Source organism: Thermobia domestica, chromosome 5, assembly GCF_964235325.1.
Source record: "Thermobia domestica chromosome 5, izTheDome1.hap1.1, whole genome shotgun sequence".
Classification (NCBI taxonomy): Eukaryota; Metazoa; Arthropoda; class Insecta; order Zygentoma; family Lepismatidae; genus Thermobia; species Thermobia domestica.
Genome location: NC_137458.1, coordinates 312878529 through 312898180, shown reverse-complemented (window position 1 = coordinate 312898180; position 19652 = coordinate 312878529). Strand labels below are relative to the sequence as shown.

Below are 19652 nucleotides of genomic sequence, written 5' to 3'. Positions count from 1 at the left end.
TGAGAGGTCCTTCAAAACCGCCTCCGATGCCTTCAGAACCTCGGAATTATCGGAGAAGCGGCGTCCACGCAGTCTGGATTTTAGGGCAGGGAATAGAAAAAAGTCGCACGGTGCGGTAGGCGTCTCCACCATCCTCAAACCTTTGCAACAGCTCCCTGCAAGTCTCCACTCGAACGGCCTTCTGCTCTGGTGTCAGGAGTCGCGGAATCCATCGCGCACACACTCGGCTCATGTGGAGGTGGTCATGCAAAATTTTGAAGGCACTGCCATGAGATATGCGTAGTGCGGCTGCCAGATCGTCGATACTGATGCGGCGATCTTCTCTAACAATGACTGCTGCCGTGTTAATGTTCACCTCAGTAACAGCTGACGCTGATACACCTGGTCCACCAGCTTTCGTGATTGTCATTCGGCCCTCTTTAAACTCTTTGAACCACCAGAACACGGTACTTCGTGGCAGAGCGTCATCTTTGTAGGCTGCTCTCAACATTCCTAGAGTTTCTGTTGCACTTTTCCCCAGGCGATAGCAGAACCGTATAGCTGCAAATTGTTCATCTCGTAATGACTCCATTTCTTCTACAGGCGACTTCTAGAGGCGGCGCAGAACATCACCTGCAATTAAAAGTCGTGGTTACCAAACATGCAATGATTCCTTAATAACATTTTATATATATGCACAGCAAGACCCACCCTACTTGTATGCCAAACTATGAAGCTCCAGCGTTAACAGAACTGCCGGGAAAAAAATCAGTCCAAGTCTTTCTTGACTTGCCCTCGCATGTTGAAGGTGGGGTGTAAATCTACCGTAAGCGTATGAAATAAAACTCAGGTGTCAATTTTACAGGACGTGCCGTAAATTGGAAACTAGACGAAGGAAAAGGTCGGGTGAGGGGATGAATAAAAGGGAGTATGTTTAGTGCAAGGGGTCCAGAAGTACGTAAAAGCACAAAATTTACAGGAGAAATGAATGATGCAAGTACTTAGACGTAACATAATATAACCAAATCTAATCTAACCTAACATAAACTAACCTAAACTAACCTAATATTAGTAGAAATAAGCGAAACTCTATCGTTTTTTTTGGGGGGGGGGAATTATACGGGACCCCTACACTAATATAACACAAATTAAACTAACCTAAACTAAACTAACCTAACCTGCCCTAAACTAATCGAATTTGAACAGAAGTTACCAAAATTGTAACATATTTTAGAGAAAAGAGATGGTCGCCTTCTGCTAAACATAGGCCAATAAAAGGATTGCCTGATACTTGCCGGGCCATAGCGTTGTTCAATATTCTTCAGAAACCAACACATAGAAGTCGGGTATCCTTTGAGAAACTGTGACGTAGAGACCAAAGTTCACTACAACAGAGCTAGGACTCAATCTACAGACACCAAAGTCGGTTCCTCCTGGACTACGGACTTCTTACTCAGCCGTTTCTTTATTTTTATATGTTGTCTTTGCAGTCGTTCTTTCAGACAAAATGTTCCGGTGGGGGCACACTGCTTGTACTATTTTATTTACTATTATATTATAATCGTATTATTTTGGTCTCCTCCGGGTTGCACTCTCAGAGCTCGGGGGGGCAGTGCCCCCCAAAAACATGTCTGAAAGAAACAGTGTCTTTGTGGTTAGTCGGAGAACCGAATACCACATGATCGTCACCTACAGAGTTTGCCAACAGTTTCTGAACAACATTCACCATATATGTAATAAGTTTTTACCACGGCAACACGCTGTTCCGTCATAATGCGCACCATTTCTACCCATACAGAAAACAGATCACCGTCATGCACTATTGAGCGCTTCGTGACTGTTAACCACAAAGGTAACAGATGAAAATCATGTAACACTCAGTGCTGCCAACCTACTAGCCCTACTCGTAGAGTTGAATTGATTTTGAGTTTAAGGTCCCGTTCAGCAACGAGGCTATCCGAGACGTGGACCTACTGATTAACGTGGAATCCGAACCACATGAGCTCCGGCCGGGAATCGAACCCGGGTCTCCCACGCCAAAGGCGTGTATGCTTACCGCTTAGCCACGAACGAGCTCATACTACTCGTAGAAGAGAAATGCAGGACATTTCAAAAGTCCCGTTCTTTATGGGACACCGTTTATAGCAGTCAATAGATTCATCAAAGATAAATAAAATGACATGTTTTAGCAGAAATGAGCATGCTCAGTTTTCGAGAAATCGAGAAAAAACTCATTTTAAGGAGCTGGGAAATATCTTGTTCGTTTTCATATCAATTGGGAATTTTATTTTCTGCTTGAGAAAATACTTAGAGCCTATTTATTTATTTATAAACGGGACATGTAAAACAAAGTTATTAACAAAAATGTTGTAGGTGTTGCAGACGCGCACCGGGAGATAATTGCTAGAAGGTGTCCAAAGTAATCTCGGGAATCTAATATTGAACCTGAAATGTTGAACCTTTCTTGAAAATGAAATGAAACCTTTGAGTTTTACGTCCCACTATTATGTCGGTTAGGCTAAATTAGACGGTGATTATGAGAAATGAGTGAAATGAAGAAAGTGGGAGGAAACGGAAGAACCCCGAGGAAACCCACGCACAGGATGTTTGTCCGTCACAAAGTTCATTTGGTGGGGGCTGAGATCGAATCCGGGACCCCAAGTACCAGAGGTGAAAGCTCTATCACTGAGCCACCGCCGCCCCTGAGCCGCCCTTTATTTTGCACCCAAAAGACGATAAGTAATTGTTTATTATTGCCACCTCCATTTTTTTTTAAATGATAGAACTAGATTATTTTAATAAGAAAAGAAAGAGTACAGATGAGGTGTGAGATCAAATGTTTAGCCTACATCAACCATTTCTCTGTTAAACAAGTATACTTTTGTTAAGAAAGTTTACAATGTTAATCGAGTTACGAAATTTCGTGAAGAGGCTGGATGTAGTGGTCCCCCATGCATGTGCCTGTAATCTATTGTCTTTTGGTTTCTCCTAAAGGTAATACTCCTACCAATGACAGTAACTCAGATATTCCTGAGAGTTACGCATATATTACTCGTAATATTCTTGCAAGGAAAAAGAAAACTTATGCACCACTCTACACACACAGACACACACACTAGAAACAGAACATAGTACATATTACACTGAAAGGCTGATATATATAATACAACGAAGTAAAAGAATTACTTACAGGTGTTGTAAATAATTAATATTCTCGAAGGCTCCTGGTTCAATCCCAGAGATGCTATTACCACTGAGAGATAGAAATTGGAGATGCTGCAACGGTGGGAAGATCTCACGTTTTAGAAACTTGAAGCTATTATTGGATAATTTCCTACAATAGAAACGATAAAAAAAATTAGATGTTAATAACGAGATATTGTAAATTGAAATATGTACAATCTTGTTGAAAAAAAACTTAGCCCCTACCTATCTTTAAATAATCTTAGTATTTGTAGTAAACTTCTGTATTTTGTCGTAAACGAAAGACTGTCAAATAAGCTTTCCTTTTGTTTCACACACTTTTGTTTATAGACAACAATACGGGACTTTGCGCTCTGCATATATGTAAGTATTTCTGAAGAGAGTGAATACGAGTTGTTTTTTTTTTTTTTAACTAGGTCAGAAGTTATTAATTACAGTTTAACTACGAGAACAGTACATACTGCGACCAAGCAATTGTTCCTCTATATACTATAGGCAGTAGCAGATCTAGCCCATGGCAGGGGGCCCTAGGGCCCGCAAGTTTTTGAGTAACAAAAATAATTTAAGTTATTATTTATACATATTTCAAAGTTTATAGTAAACTCATTACATTCTATCATAGTCTCAGTTCTGACTGCCCCCCCCCCCAGCTTTTACCTTCTACATCTACCTCTGACTATAGGCTAAAATTGTGCTTATATATATATATCTTTATATATATATATATATAGATAGATAGATAGATAGTTATAGATATAGATATAGATATATATAGATATAGTTAAGAACCCCGAATATGAGACCCTAAAAGTTAAGATTCAATATACTAGTTAATTACAACATAAACAGATACTGTGGTTACTTTAATATATTCTGTGGAATGTGTAATTTACGATACAAATTATTGAAATACATAAAGTATAATAATAATAAAAAAATATACAGTATATTGAAATATGTGACCACAGTTGCTACACTGTCCTTTTTAAAAGGAGTACCTAATAAGACACCCAGACTTTTTCTGTGATCTTAGAAAAGAAATCTTTTCTTAATTCACCATTCAACACTGTATTTAAGCCAAATCATGAGATGGCCCAGAAACATAGAACGTTACATTTTCAAACTACTTCACTTTCTTCAATTTGAGAATATGCGCACCATAAAAAGTTCTACATCTTTTGTACGCATTTACTACAACGAGTTTTCCTCGCTTTTTTTAAATATGCAAATGTGTATTAAACGAGTAAGAAATGTGCCCAAAATGGCAGCACAATGTCAACGAAATCACAGGCTCTATGTACAGGAGTAAGTCACTCTGACTCCTTGTTGGTAAAGATTTACTACTACGATTTTGGCATATTATTTGCATCAAAAGAAGGAAAAAATAACGTTCACGATTGGTTTCTAATTAGGAATATGTATGTGCAGGTACTTAAGATTTATGAGTAACTAGAAAGTTTTTGAAAATGCATGTGTCTTATAAAATATGAACATTCTTCCAATTGAAGTTGTTTTTCCTTTTTTGATACACCAATAGCGCCCGGCGTTGCTTGTATTTTGTCACATAAAACAGAAGGTAAAGATAAATAACATACAACCTAACTGTCACAATAGGAAACCAACAATGAACATCGTCAGATAATAGAGACTACTTTGTGAATACTGAAATGTTGATACAAATGAGCTTCTAATATAAGACCCAATATTACTATATGAGTCACGCTATGAGACCGGTCTCATATACTGAACCCTTTAAGTGTCTCATAATAAATATTCAATCAATAAACAAATGATTAGCGCACACAGTGATCGGAAACTAGGAAATAGCGGTCAAAAATCGATTTTGTCAACTTCACTGCCTATGAAATCGGTATTGATATTTGATTATAAGTATCTCTCCTGCTTCCAAACCCGGAGTTTTAGGACATAGGAATATTTTCGATGTTCATAAAATGCATGTAAACATGAAATAAAAGAACCGAAAAATCAATTTAAAAAATGAGCCAAATAATATGATATATTTTAACCATCTATATCGTTTCTGAGGTCGATGAAAGCAGTTGGATAGTACATTGGACTCAAATACTGTGTGTTTAGTGAAGAATTTTATTTGTTGTCCGTTGTTATATCATTTATATGATAGCTTTATTAGTGTTACCGAAAAGTTATATATACGCTGATGTTGGTAGCTCTGCACTCTAAGCTTATCCTTACTTATCTGCAAAATAAGGTTTATTGAGTTGACCATGAGTAGTACAAAGGTTGAGCATTGGAAGTAGCTGCAGCCAAGTGCAGCTGTATGACTCAGCCCCATCTAACTGGAAATGCGTGATGAATAATGTTGTTGTGATCACAGTTGAGATCCGTTATCTGAACCTTACAAGGGGAAAAAGGATATTGTCTTGTACGAAATTTGTATTCCCCTTCGTCCCTAAATCAAAGTTGTAGTGAACTCATACATATTGCAGTGATAAACTATTAGTCATGTGAAGCTGCTGTATATTACACGCCAGTGCAGCAGTATATAAGAAGATTCTATACTGAATCTTCTAATCTTACTGAAACAACGTAATCCTGAATTAAATTACATTCCAGTAAGTATTAGTGTTTCTTAGAAGACAATGCTAATGCAAAACTGCGAACTTTAATTTTCTATCCTAAGGCCAAACACATACTTCATTTACATCGTCTTTTTATTAGCTGCCCACATAATTAGAGGAAGAACATATTGAACCTATAACCGCTTCTTGGATGCATATTAACACCTGTCATATGTTCGTACTGGCTACCGATGTCCAATTCACATAAAGCTCAACATATTATGTTTTCAATTTATAAACTGTATGTATGATTCACGATGGTGGATTCCAAGATGGCGGTTTTCATTATTCTGTGTCCTCCCCAATTTCTCCTCACCTTTATTACTCCTCTACATTGTTCCTTTGGTTATATTTTTCAGTATTTGACATTTATGCAAAGGGTTTCCACAGTTTTGGACCACCCTGTATATATAACTGCACGTATTGCAGCAGGGATTCTTCGAAATACTTTCACAGTAGTTGCAGTAGATTTAGAAGGGACAATTACATATAGTAAGTTTGAGTGATTCCGGACAGTTGCTGAATCCGGACATCCTAAGCTTATGATAACACTTGTGTTCTTCGCATGTGTAATATGGATACTTGTTGTGACTCCCATTTGAAGCTAAAGGATGTTGAAACTAAATTGTATATCTCTGCTTGCCTGAAAGCCTGTTTTATAAAGAAGCCAGGATTGCTTAAATATATTGATAGAAATTGGCAAAATTTATCGACTGCCTACGTAGCTTTCAACATTAGCTTGGATTGGACTTTCAATGATATCTACATATTAAATTTGTAATTTAATACCTCAGTTTTAGGTACTGATTATGATACATTGACCTTAAATTTTACATGCAAATCAATAACAGGATTTTTCCGTTATTGTTTTACATTTAAAGCAATGACGGGATTTTCCCGATGGCTAGGGCCGGAGTTTTCCAATTTAAGAAATTTACTGACCGGACTTATTTAAGCTTAAGGGACCTCTTCTAGCATTACCACGTTGTTGCATGATAACACCAAGGCGAACCAAACTTATTTCTGTGAATATGTAATATAAATACATAAAGCAAAATATCTAAATAAAAAAAACCTGGTTTAAACTTCCACCAAAAAACGGATTTTTGGCATTTTCAAAAACAACCATGGTTTTTGCCAACACTGCTTACTTTTGTATATAAGAGGTTAAAAAAATGTTATTATATACATTGGTTAATCCTGTGGAATTCATAATGTAAATATGTTGAAGTAAAATTGTTTGAAATATCTTTTCGAAAATCATAGTTTATTTTCGAGGTTTTATATTATTATCAGTATCAACACTATAACACAGCATCAGCACAGCTCTATAACACTTTTTGTGTTATAGAGAAGCGAAACAAAGTCTGCTTTATCAATTTACAGCAGAATTTTGAAAACAGCCCAAATTTCCAAGCAAAAAAGCGAAGTAGAAAAAGCCGAGTTTTTTTTCCCAAAAAAGCCGTTTTTTTCGAGTCCTTGCATTTCTACTTCAGAGTCCTCAGTTAAACAGTTCCTATCTTTTCCTGCTGTTGCTTCTCGCAAACCCACATCCCTAAGCTCAGGCGTTGCTAAAAGATTAAATATCACGAAACGCAGTTTGTTTCAAACTGCCTCCTCAAATACAATCGAAGGTATGGATGAGAACAACTGTGGATTTTGTGGGAAGAATTATTATGCACCATCATCAAGCAATTACGGATCCTGGGTATAATGTACTGTGTGTAAGACCTGGTTTCATGAAAGATGTGTGGGTTTGGTAAGGAACTGTATTTTATCCGTTCACGATGTGTCTGAATTATGACTAGTGCTTCACGAAACTGGCAGACGTCATTAACGCAAGAAAAATGAATGCTAGTCTCAGTGCACACATATTATACATTTTACTAATAATCTAGTTGTTACTAGCAAAACATAGTAGTATAATGTAGTTCTAATGAAAACAAATGTGATTACTATGTTTAATGATTAAAAGCTAAATTATACTACTATTTATTGCTAGTAACAACTAGATTATTAGTAATCACATTTGCTACTACATTTGTTACGCTACTGTGCATGTAGCTTACAATTTCAACAGTAATTAGTATAGAAATTGCTATGTTAGTAATTTGTATGTTTTTATCATGTATTTGTATCTATATTCTGTACTTAATATGTTAGAATCTTAGTGTAGCAAGATAGTAAATTAAAATATGCCTATCGTGTATATATATATCTTCCTTCAAAGTTCAGTGTCCGGAATCGCCAATCTACTGTCCGGATTCACCATTCCAAATTTGCAAGTCGAAGATTTTGTCAACTTTCAGAAAATCATTGTTTGTTTTTTAACGTGCCATTTCTTGAAAACTATTTCAGTTGTACATGTATACCAACATATTATTAAATAATATGACGAAGTATTGGGTATTTTTGTTTAGCGGGGTAGCAGAAAAAGAGAGAAACATCAAAAACTGTCCGGATTCACCCAACTTTACCCATAGAATGATAGAGAGACGTCAGTCAACTTCCATTACTTCGGAATAAACTATTTTTGTCCGCTTTTTTGAAGTTTCCGACCACTGTGCGCCATCTCAAATGTAAGTTGAAGGAGTCTAATATCTCATTACATGTTGCAATATCTCACTACTATAAAAGAAAGTATAAATAGATTGACTATCAATTTACCTTATTGCACGTTAAAAAAAAACCTTTTTACACAGAGAAAAATCCGTTCTCTGGACAGCGGTATATTGTACAAATATACGGTATCCTCTTGCTTATTATAGAAATCAGTACGGAGCATACGTTATCCGTATGCTACATAGGCACTGCCCTTAGATGTTACATCATGCCGTTGCAGGATGTCTGACATCTTACAGTTTCCCTTATATCACATGCATATACTTATGTTACCTTCGTCAGCTATATGTTATATACGTCCATTTGTATGTGAGATCCTGACCACCTACATTGTTTCATACAGAAAGTACGTATAGATTTAACACTTATACAGAAAGTATTATAAAACATACGTTTTCAGTTTACGTCTGCTGTACGTTAAGTCCCAAAACTACAGGAATTACGCATGTAACCTATCTTTTTAAGTACGCCACCTACATTTTTTTTCTCAGTGTAGGGACACAATTTCTTCCAGCCTTTACTATACTAACAACTCTCCACATAACGAGCTCATGTGACTTCCGGTACTGTGGCGGGCTATTTCCTTCTGTTTTAGCTCGCTTCTGCTAGATTGCAGCTCTTGCTTCACAAGATAGGTAGAGATCTCAATTTAGGTGCCTATCCTCATATTAGCGGTTCTTACTCTCTCTGTATATATATATATATATATATATATATATATATATATATATATATATATATATATATATATATTTAAAATTCCCACTAACCATCCCAAACTCAACACTATTTTTCTTCAAGCGATTACTCAAGAACTAACACCCATCTCCAAATGATACTACTAGTAAATGAATGCTTATGGCCCCAAAGAAGGCGTTACCTTCTAGTGCCAGTCATCTTCGGATGGAGATGAAATTCGACATTTAAAAAACAAGAAATAAGTTACAATGGGCTTCAATAATTGCAAGTGGCGACAGAAATTAGTGAAATTGTTTACCTTTAGAAAGTAGTATGGAAGCGCTCTTCTTCTGCAACCAGCATAACACATCTCTTAAGCAGAGATGTATAACATTCTAGGATATTGGCGTTACAAACTTTTACATGCTTTTGCTATTTTACAATTTATTAGAACAGTGCACAAGAAAATGTCGACCTACAAAACTCACGTCAAAAGCACAACAGGCAGAAGAAACAGTGGTCGGAAAAAAGACTCAGTTACAGATCGACCAAGCATTAAGGCAGATTGTCAGAGAACAGAACTATCGTGTGAGTAACGGAGGAACTCAGTATCCAGCCACCAAGGACCATGAACGAGGTCAATAGTATTGCAAACATGTAACATGGTGCGTTGATGATTCGAAATGTCCAATATGAGTCATCATTCACCTCATATCGAAATGTCCGATATCATTGATTGTTGAGTCATCGTTCACCTTCTGAACGCACATAGAAGACTATGATCAACCCGGACGTAAAACATAGGAACAGTTCTGTGACACCGTATGGCGGCAAGGGGAGGGGCGGCAAATAATGCTATTGCACGGGGGCGGCAAATAGCCTACGTTCGGCCCGAATAAGATAAGATTTAACTAGAAGAGCTTCTATCCACTCTCCTCGATTGTTTAGTGTTTAATGTGGAAGCCTTTTGTTGTACGCAGTTCAATTTCCGATACGGTGGAACATATTCCACCTTTAACTGGAGGTCCAGTCTCATATAGCTTCGGAGCTGAAAAGGAATGCTGAACTCCAACAAACTAGAGGCTCTATCGTAAACCAAATTCACGTTTTCCTTCTTACCAAAGCGCGTACATGTTAAAAAATCTGTAAACACCTCAATTACTAAAACCGATTGAAATTTTCAACATTTGACTTTTTGCTCTCGTTGTTTTAAATATATATATATATATATATATATATATATATATATATATATATATATATAAAGAAGGTAAATATATCAGAAGGATACTTACAGTTCTCTCAGTGCGACGAGTGGCTCCAGAAGCTCAAAGAATGATTCGTCCAGAAAGTTGTTGCTTAGATCTCTGCAACAAAGAAACAAAAAAACTAATTAATAATTTATTTATTGCTAACTGAAAAGGTATACAATATTACCGGCATTTTGATCTTGAAGTATAATTAATTTCTATAAAAAATATTTATCATTCCTCAAAATAAAAGAGACTTTTAATTGGTTGATCTTACTATTTTTTTCTTGAAATTTATTTAAATATCGCTTACTTAGTGAAAAATTAAATACAATATGTTAATATGCACTGAAAGTGTAATGTTGTTTCTAGTAAAAGTGTGCGTAGCTCATTACGTCATAGTGGTAGCGACGTTACTTGATTGTAAAGCGTATGAATAACAGTTCCGGGCGATTAATTAAAACATTGAAATTAACAGACTTTTAAACATAAGTATTCTTGTAAGTAAATTTCTAAAATATTTTTTGAGTAAATGTAACTTAGAAACTTAGGAATAAATGTCTTTAATAATAGTTACCATGCTAACTCTGTCTAGATCAAAACTAGCTGGAGGTGAGTAATTATTTTTATCGGTTTTTTTTTTTTTTTTTTTTTTTTTTTTTTACAAAAAGAACAATTTATTATTTTATTTATAAATCACATTGTCCAACATGTACGAGGATGAGTTACTTTTGCTGCAACATTGTGTCCAGAATGCTCTATTTTATTTTTTAAAAATCTTTTTCTGAATACATGAAACATAAGCCTTCATGACTGTCAACGCAACAAATCAACAGGAAGTTTTTGTCCCATCCGATAATTATTGATGCTTACTAAACGACTAATTCTATAATCTCTTCCTTGCAATTGATTACAATTCCTCGAAATTTTATTTTAAATTACACTTCTGGCCATTTAAACAATTACTAAAATGCAATGTTATGATTTATCTCATTGGTTTTATTCTCAAAATATCTCCCTCCATACAAAACGCTAACTTTTGTCACAAAAATCATGTCTCTATCATTCTTACTTTAAAAAAAGAAATATTTTAGAAGTTTGGATTTAATTTCTTTTGCAACACTGTGTATTTATATTCTCATACTCTTTGGATGTTTCTGTTGTCTATTTTCATAAGTAGATTTCTTTGCAGGTTCTTATCTAATAATGTATACTGTACGTACTGTATTTAGTTTTACTGGCTGATAATTTTAACGTATTCTCATCACACCTAATTTTATTTTTACTCTATTTTGTAGCACAGTTATCTTTCCTTTCTAATTCTTGTCTTGACTTTCCTGTAATAATAATTGCTACATCATTCGCATATTGTACAATTCCAGTTACTTGTCTTATATCATCTAACATCTGAAGGCATTACTGTACAGATAAATCCCATAAGAGAGGACCTAACATCGAGCCTTGTAGACATTACTTTTTGTGATTTGTTTCTCAAACATTGTTTCTGGACCTTGAAATATGACTTGTCTGTCTCGACAATAATTCATAATTATTTGGAATAACTCACTGGTGGTCTCTATATTTTCTAAGCTTCTATACATCGTAAGCTACCACACGTTACTTAAAAGGTCCCGAAAAATCAACAAAAATAATCGCTTGGTATTTGATTCTTTCACTACCTTTATTTTCGATTATTTTAAATAATCGATTTACAGCATCCTCTGTACTTTTCTTTTTCCGAAAAACATATTTGGGCCCCCTAGAAAAATGTTTTGACCCCCGCAATATTCGGAAATTGGCCACTTCTTTCCATCTTTTCTCTTACTCTTTGTGCCCCCCCCCCCGGAGAATGTGGGCCATCCCTCACGCCCCTGGGCCCGTTCTATACATAACAAATTAATTAAGGGAACAATATTGACAAATCCCAAAGCCATACGAATTATTTCTAGGGCCCATCATTGTAGACATTTCTTATTGAAATGGGCCCATGACTTATTTTTGTTTTTTCACCTTTTGTGTCCTGTTTTGTTTATGCAAGGTGGTGAACCTGTTTCATGCTTTATTTAAAATTTTATGTTGATATCGTGTATGGAATAAGAAAATTTTGTCTTAAAGTGGAACCCCTCGAACGACGGGGAGTTTTCTTGAGGGCAGTTTCTCCCTGAACCCCCCCCCCACAAGTTACGGTCCTGAGTGTACATGACTTTGGATTCAGTTTATCTCTATGTTCTCCCTTTAACAGTATTATTAAATTTGGCTTCTTTTCAACAGTTTTTCAGCTCTCCTTTGCTCTAAACACTGATAACACTCATTGTACATACTGATTGTACACTGTATAATCTTGTCAAATATAGCGACCAGAAATATATAACATTTTTGAAAATTTCTCTCTTGATTTTTGACCATATTTTATTCTTGTTTTTAATGAAAGCTGCTCCATTTCCAGAAGTTCTTACAGATAGATTTTAAGCCTGTCTTTAAATGGGATCATTGTAATCAAAAACTTCTGTTGTAATTCTTTCGTATTTTCATTCCTTGTACCTTACAAGAAGATTACAGGCTTCTGTTTGTCTATTGCTCCTTTTCTAGTATCTGTCCTCTGAGTTTCGTTTGTCCTTACGATTTCGACATATCATACTGTTTCATTCATTTGAGGGACCGAGTTTGACATTTGTTCATTCTTCTTCAGCTTACCTTCTGTAATGGTATAAGCCTAATTTTCAGATCTTCTGTCTTTTTAAAATCTTTTTAAGTTTCTCGTTTTCTTCTTTCAGGAGGTCAATCATGCCTTTCATTCTTGATTGTGCAACCAGCAATTCTGGTAATTTATTTTTCATTTTTTCAATCATATTTCTCCCTAACGTCCAGGATACTACACTGAGAAAAATCCGTTCTGCGGACAGCGGTATATTGTACAAATATACGGAATCCTCTTGCTTACTACAGAAATTAGTATGGAGCATACGTTATCCATATGCAACATATGAACTGCCCTTAGATGTTACGTCATGCCCCTTGCAGGACATCTAACACTTTTCCGTATATCATATGCATATACTTATGTTATATTCCTCAGCTATATGCTATATGCGTCCATTTGTATGTCAGATCCTGACCGCCTATATTGTTTCATACGAAAAGTACGTATAGATGAAATACTTATTCGGAAAGTATTATAAAACATGCGTTTGTAGTTTTAGGTTTATTGTACGTTAAGTTCAAACACTACATGAATTACGCATTTAATCTACCTTTTTAAGTACACCACCTACATTTTTCCTCAGTGTATCTATGAAATACAGAGCAGACCAATATTTCCCCATATCTGTTGTTTCTTTTCCATCTTCAGTATTACTGTCTTCCGTTGCCCCATCTTCCGCCTTTCCCTCTGGTACTTCTTCAGTGTTGCTTACCGGAGAAGCTTATTTTCTTTTCTCTTCTGTATCATTTGTATCGTCAATCCATCTGGTGGAAACAGCAGATTGTTGTGAGAAGCTTTTGTCTATTATTTCGTCGTGGCTACTACAGCTATTTTTGGTCTCTCTTCAGAGTGACCAAACTTCTTTCGGTTATTTTACGGCTTTCTGCTACTACCTGAACCAGTAAGGAGAGAAACCTTTCAATTTAGAAATCACATCTCCCAGAAGGAGAGGGAACGTTTGAATTTTATTTGACTTGATTGTGAAGTTCTATTCCTATGACTAACGTACATTAAGAATATTCGAATTTTGTGTAGTATATTACACTATTTATATCTATATAAAAGTAAGGTAAACAAATGTGTTTGTAAATAAGAAGCGTGTATGTTTGTAGATGTGAGGCATGTGCTTATATTATTTTGTTTACTAGGTATACTAGGTTTACTAGGTATAATATTTCTGTACTCCTAATTAGAACCGGTGGCCTCCTTGGCGTAGTCGCTACCGCTTTCACCTTCGGTGCGAGTGGTCCCAGGTTCGATTCCCGGTGGGGCACTCGGTCGAAAAATCGTAAAAAGCTTTTCCAGATTAGCCATCCTGACTGAAATTTTCCTGGGTTTTCCTTATTCATACAGGGCAAATACCGGGGTGGTATCCAACTTATAGGTCCCAAGCCGCTTCCTTCCTTCCCCAAACCTTTCTTCCGTCCCTTTTCCCGGATACTGTGCTCACCGAGGGATGTCATCCCTCATATGTGTGGCGTTCTAAATGGCCATAGATGCTGACAACCCAGAACTCTAATTCGTAATCCTAATCACAATTAGAACCGCTGACAATGCACTATTGAGGAGCTTCGCACTCACACATTCTCGGCCTATCAGTCTCGAGTTCAAATACTTTCACTCACTCCCACTGGATCCAAGGGCGGATCTAGGGGTTGATCGCCTCCCCCCCACAGAGAAGAAAACTTTCTTGTTTCATATACTATATAAGTAAAATCCATCCCAGAGTTTGGAGCCCTTAAAAGTAGCATTATGACAACCCACCGCCCCCCCCCCAGAAGTCGGTCCTGGATCCGCCCCTGACTGGATCCAGTAAAATTACTGATTTTGTTACTTTTGCTATTTAAAGAATTATTTTCTTCTCTTCATGAAGTTGAATGTGACTTTCATATAACGTTAATTTAGAATTAAATTGTTTGTTTTTCTTAGATTTAATTTGGTTATTTTTATACTTTAAACTAAGAAAGTTGGTACACTTAATAAACACATATTCGTAGATTAACCAACACAGCGGCACGATTCAGATTTATAGCTTTCCTGGTTTTCTCGAAAAAAGAATCACGGAGCAGTATTCGCCGTGTATATCCTGCTTAATATTGTTCTCACTACCTATGTCACTTTTGCTTCGTACAGATCAATATTAAAACCAGAAGTGATGGTAAATTTGTATCACTTTCAGTATTCGTATAAACATAGAAGCGGAGATGAGAACTGCTTCTGTAAATGATTTAGGATTCACATTTCTGGGCTCTCGGCATCTATGGTCATTTAGCCCGTCGCGTATGAGGGATGAAGTCCCTCGGCGTGCACGCTATCCAAGGAAAGAGAAGGAACAAAGGATTGGGGAAGGAAGGAAGCGACCTGGAACCTAAAAGTTAGGTACCACCCCGACATTTGCCTGGTGTGAATGAGGAAAACTTCATTCAGGATGGCTGGCCTGAAAAAGCGTTTTACACTTTTTTTTGACCGAGTGCCCCCACCGGGAATCGAACCCGGGACCACTAAGACAAGAGCGTTAGTGACTAAGCTACACGGCGCCACTGTTTATGTAAATTGTTCATACTCTTGTAATTTATACTACAAAAGTCATCTTACTATTTGTTACTGTTTTTGATACATTTATTTATTTGTTTAGGGAGACGAATACTACAGGTAAAGATACCCATTTATATTATTCACAGAAACAGATAAACATGTAATAGTAGAATAAACACACAAGTGATAGTTTTAATGACTTGTTAATCATCGATTCTGGCACTTAAAGAATTTACTACTTTTTTTAAAAAAATTAATGAACAGTATTCTGAATACACCTCTGTATCAATATTTGGATAAATCACACAAAATTAGTTGTAGAGATCACATAGAGATATTTAGAAGTAAATGCAGAGAAAACTAAATACATGAAAGTGCGTCGGGACCGTAATACAGCAAATTATGGATGCGTTGAAATATTAAATAATACTTTTGATAGCATGGATAGTTTCGAATATCTAGGATCAATATTAACAGAGGAAAATTATATTCACGAAGAGGGAATTCGTGTTACTATTCGGTTCAAAATCTCTTGTCGTCTCGAATTCTGTCGAGGAATTTGAAGCTTAAAGTATACAAAACTATAATCATGCCTGTTGTTCTGTATGGCTGCGAAACATGATCGCTTACACTGAGGGAAGAACATAGACTGAAAGTATTTGAGAACAAGATCCTGAGACGAATATTCGGACCCAAGGGGAACGGGAATGGGGAATGGCGAAACTTCATAACGAGGAACTACATAATTTATACGGTTTAACCAACATTGTTAGGGTCGTCAAGTCTAGGAGGCTTAGGTGGGCAGGTCATGTAGCTAGAATGGAAGAAAGTAGAAACGCTTTCAGAGTCTTAACTAGAAGACCAATCGGAAAACGACCATTAGGAAGACCTAGCGCACAGGGGAGAACAACATTCAGATGGATATCACAGAGATAGGAATACAAAGTAGAAACTGGATCCAGTTGGCTAAGGATAGAAGTCAGTGGAGAGCTTTTGTGAACGTGGCATTGAACCTCCGGGTTCCATAGGCCATAGAGTTAGTTAGACCACATATGCTCCAAATAGACAAGCTTTTCATTATATTGGTTTTCAATGTTCTACAGAGTAGTATAGCACGTAGATCTCACGAACTTGTTCCGAAAATCTCACGAAAAACGCCCTAAAATCCGCCATTTTGTACCAAAATTTACCCATGTTCCGAAAATCTCACGAAAAACGCCCTAAAATCCGCCATTTTCTACCAAAAATTATCCATGTTCCCAAAATCTCACGAAAATGAGGCTAAAATCAGCCATTTTGTACCAAAAAATTTACCCATGTTCCCAAAATCTCACGAAAATGGATGCAAATTTCCTCTCATATGTTTTATTATATATTTTAATACAATTTTATATTAATTTATTCAATTTATGTTGATTACTTACTGTTTTTCCCCAAGCCTTTAAGAAACGTGTTTTTCCTTCCTTATTCATCCCTCAAGTGACCAGAAATAGCTAAAGGAACTTCAGAACATGTCCACACAAGTCTTTTTTGTTAATCTTGAACGCAGTTGGTCTTGGTATTCAAGAAACTAATTCTAAAGAAAGAAGGCACCTATAATAAAAGAATGGCATGTCGTAAGTTGACGTAAGTAAAGGAGAAAGGCAGAAAACAAAAGAAAATCGAGTAGTCATATCGAAGTTTGTCCACATACCATTGGGGCAGGGGGTCCATTGTTCAATGTATAGCAACGAGTTAAATGTATAGCAGATGGTGTTATGTAGCTGTCACGTATTTTCATCATTGTGTCATTAAAAGAAAGAAGAAAGTGTCACTGAAACGTAACATATGGATGTCTGAAAATACTTGAACCGTAGGAGGTGAGACAGACACGTCAAATAAATTTTAGAAACATGAGAAACTCTGGATAAAGAACAAATGTTAAAATATATTGACTGTCTAAGATGTAAGGCGTAGGAGGGAGGGAGCCCTTTGACGGAGTAACGAACGTAACATAGACACAGGTGTGCTATATTTTTGGGTGGTCCAGGGTTTTTGGAGGTGGAGGGAACGAACTGTGCTTTTCTCTGGACATTACTTAATGGGGGGCCTGTGATTTCTAATGCATGGAAACTCAAAAATATGTGAAAAAAGAAAGAAATAGGAATCATTATTCTAACGACAGAGAATTTAAGAATGAGATAGGTACGTGTCACTTTTTAAAAGTTAATGTATTGCCCCATATTGAGGGAACCGCATATAAGATGGAAGGGTGAAGTGTGTTTTTTTGTTTTGTGAGCAAAGGACCACTTTAAACAGGCGTGCGACTTGTTACGCATTTTGTTAAGACCTTGCCACATACGTAGAGGGGGAAAAAAGAGGGAGCGTTCCTACCTGAGTTGCAAAGAGGAAAAAAAACTGAATGAATGTGTACGCAAGACAACTTTCCCTTTTGTGCTTTTGGAAGAAGTTTTGAAGGAAGATTTCTGTAGGTATTTCCACATAAATGATTTTATCCTTTTAAAAACTAGAGTAATGAATTAATTATTTATGAATATTAATGAGATGATAATGAATATTAATGAGATGCTAAAGAAAAGGATTACAAAGATTGGATTTTACTGTTTTTTCGTATATTTAGAGGCATTTTGCGGATATATGTAATATACAGCACTGCGTATTGTACATAAATGTATGAGATAATGTGGAAGGAAATGCGCGCAACTCTAAGAAACATATTTTATGTAATGATATTGTATTTTCAGTAGCTGATATGGGATTTTAGCATAGAATATCATCTTTTGGATACTGTATTGATCTAATGGGGTACGAAGCTTAGATGAATGACAAATTGCATGTATATATGAATAGTTTGTAAGGGGGGTACATCTATGTGTAGGTGATATGGGATTTTATCATAGAATATCATCTTTTGGATACTGCATGGGTCTAATGGAGTACGAAGCTTAGACGAATAAGAAATTGCATGTATATATGAATAGTTTGTAAGTGGGGGGTACATGTATGTAGCTGATATGTGATTTTATCATAGAATATCATCTTTTGGATATTGTATAGGTCTACTGGTGTACGAAGCTTAGACGAATGACAAATTGCATGTATTTGTGATTAGTTTGTAATCGGGGTATAGGTATGTGTAGGTGATATTGGATTTTAGCATAGAATATCATCTTTTGAATACTGTATGGATCTAATGATGTAGGAAGCTTAGACGAAGGATAAATTGCATGTATATATGATTAGTTTGTAAGCGGGGGTACATCTATGTGTAGGTGATATAGGATTTTATCATAGAATATCATCTTTTGGATATTGTGGGGGTCTAATGGTGTACGAAGCTTAGACGAATGACAAATTGCATGTATATGTGATTAGTTTGTAAGTGGGTTCATGTATGTATGTATGTATATTGGTTTTTGATATCAGGACAGGAATATATGTATCATATTGTAGATATATTATCTTTCGTTTGCATGTAAGTGTTTTAAGCATGTGTTGTTGGTTGCGTAGCTTTAGGGGCTATACTAGGCTGGATGCAAACACCTGAAATGTTTCTATTGTAGGGTTATATATATTGTAGAGCTGTATATGTTGTTGTGCTGATATGTTATGTGATTGCAAACACATGAACTGATTCCTTATGTATATAGATTACCTTGAATACCATGTTAGAATGTATATAATGTGATTTTACGTATTTATTCTCTCGTAATAAATTACTCGAACACTTCGTGTGAGCATGCCAAAGATGTTGTACGGATATTTGAAGCAGAAAGGATATCACTGTGGTATAACCCATTTACATATAGATATCTTTTCACTACAGTATTCTAATATTGCTACCTTTACTTACTTCTAAGATGCTTGTTCATCGTATAGTAGACATTATGCCATCATTATGGTTTCGAACTTACGATCATTTATTGTATGAACATAAAATACGTATAAATAACCTTATATGAAGCATACGTATTCTTTCTTTATCTTATATAGAATACAGATACTTCGTATGATATCAATATTTCTTTCGAGAAATAAAACATAGTATTATAAATTGTAACGCTTTATTGTATTTATATACTC

At 35.9% G+C, this 19652-nt stretch overlaps 1 protein-coding gene across 1 annotated transcript in view; it reads right to left on the bottom strand.

Moving 5' to 3' along the window:
• LOC145685653 (G-protein coupled receptor GRL101-like) overlaps nucleotides 1-13781 on the bottom strand; it is a 452342-nt gene extending 438561 nt beyond the window's left edge. The window contains exons 1-3 of the mRNA XM_081758045.1: nucleotides 13747-13781; nucleotides 10379-10450; nucleotides 3170-3313 (exon numbers count right to left, since the gene is read on the bottom strand). Coding sequence (XP_081614171.1) covers nucleotides 3170-3313; nucleotides 10379-10450; nucleotides 13747-13781 — 251 coding nt within the window. The remainder of the gene's footprint in view (nucleotides 1-3169; nucleotides 3314-10378; nucleotides 10451-13746) is intronic.
• Between the last annotated feature and the right edge of the window lie 5871 nt (nucleotides 13782-19652).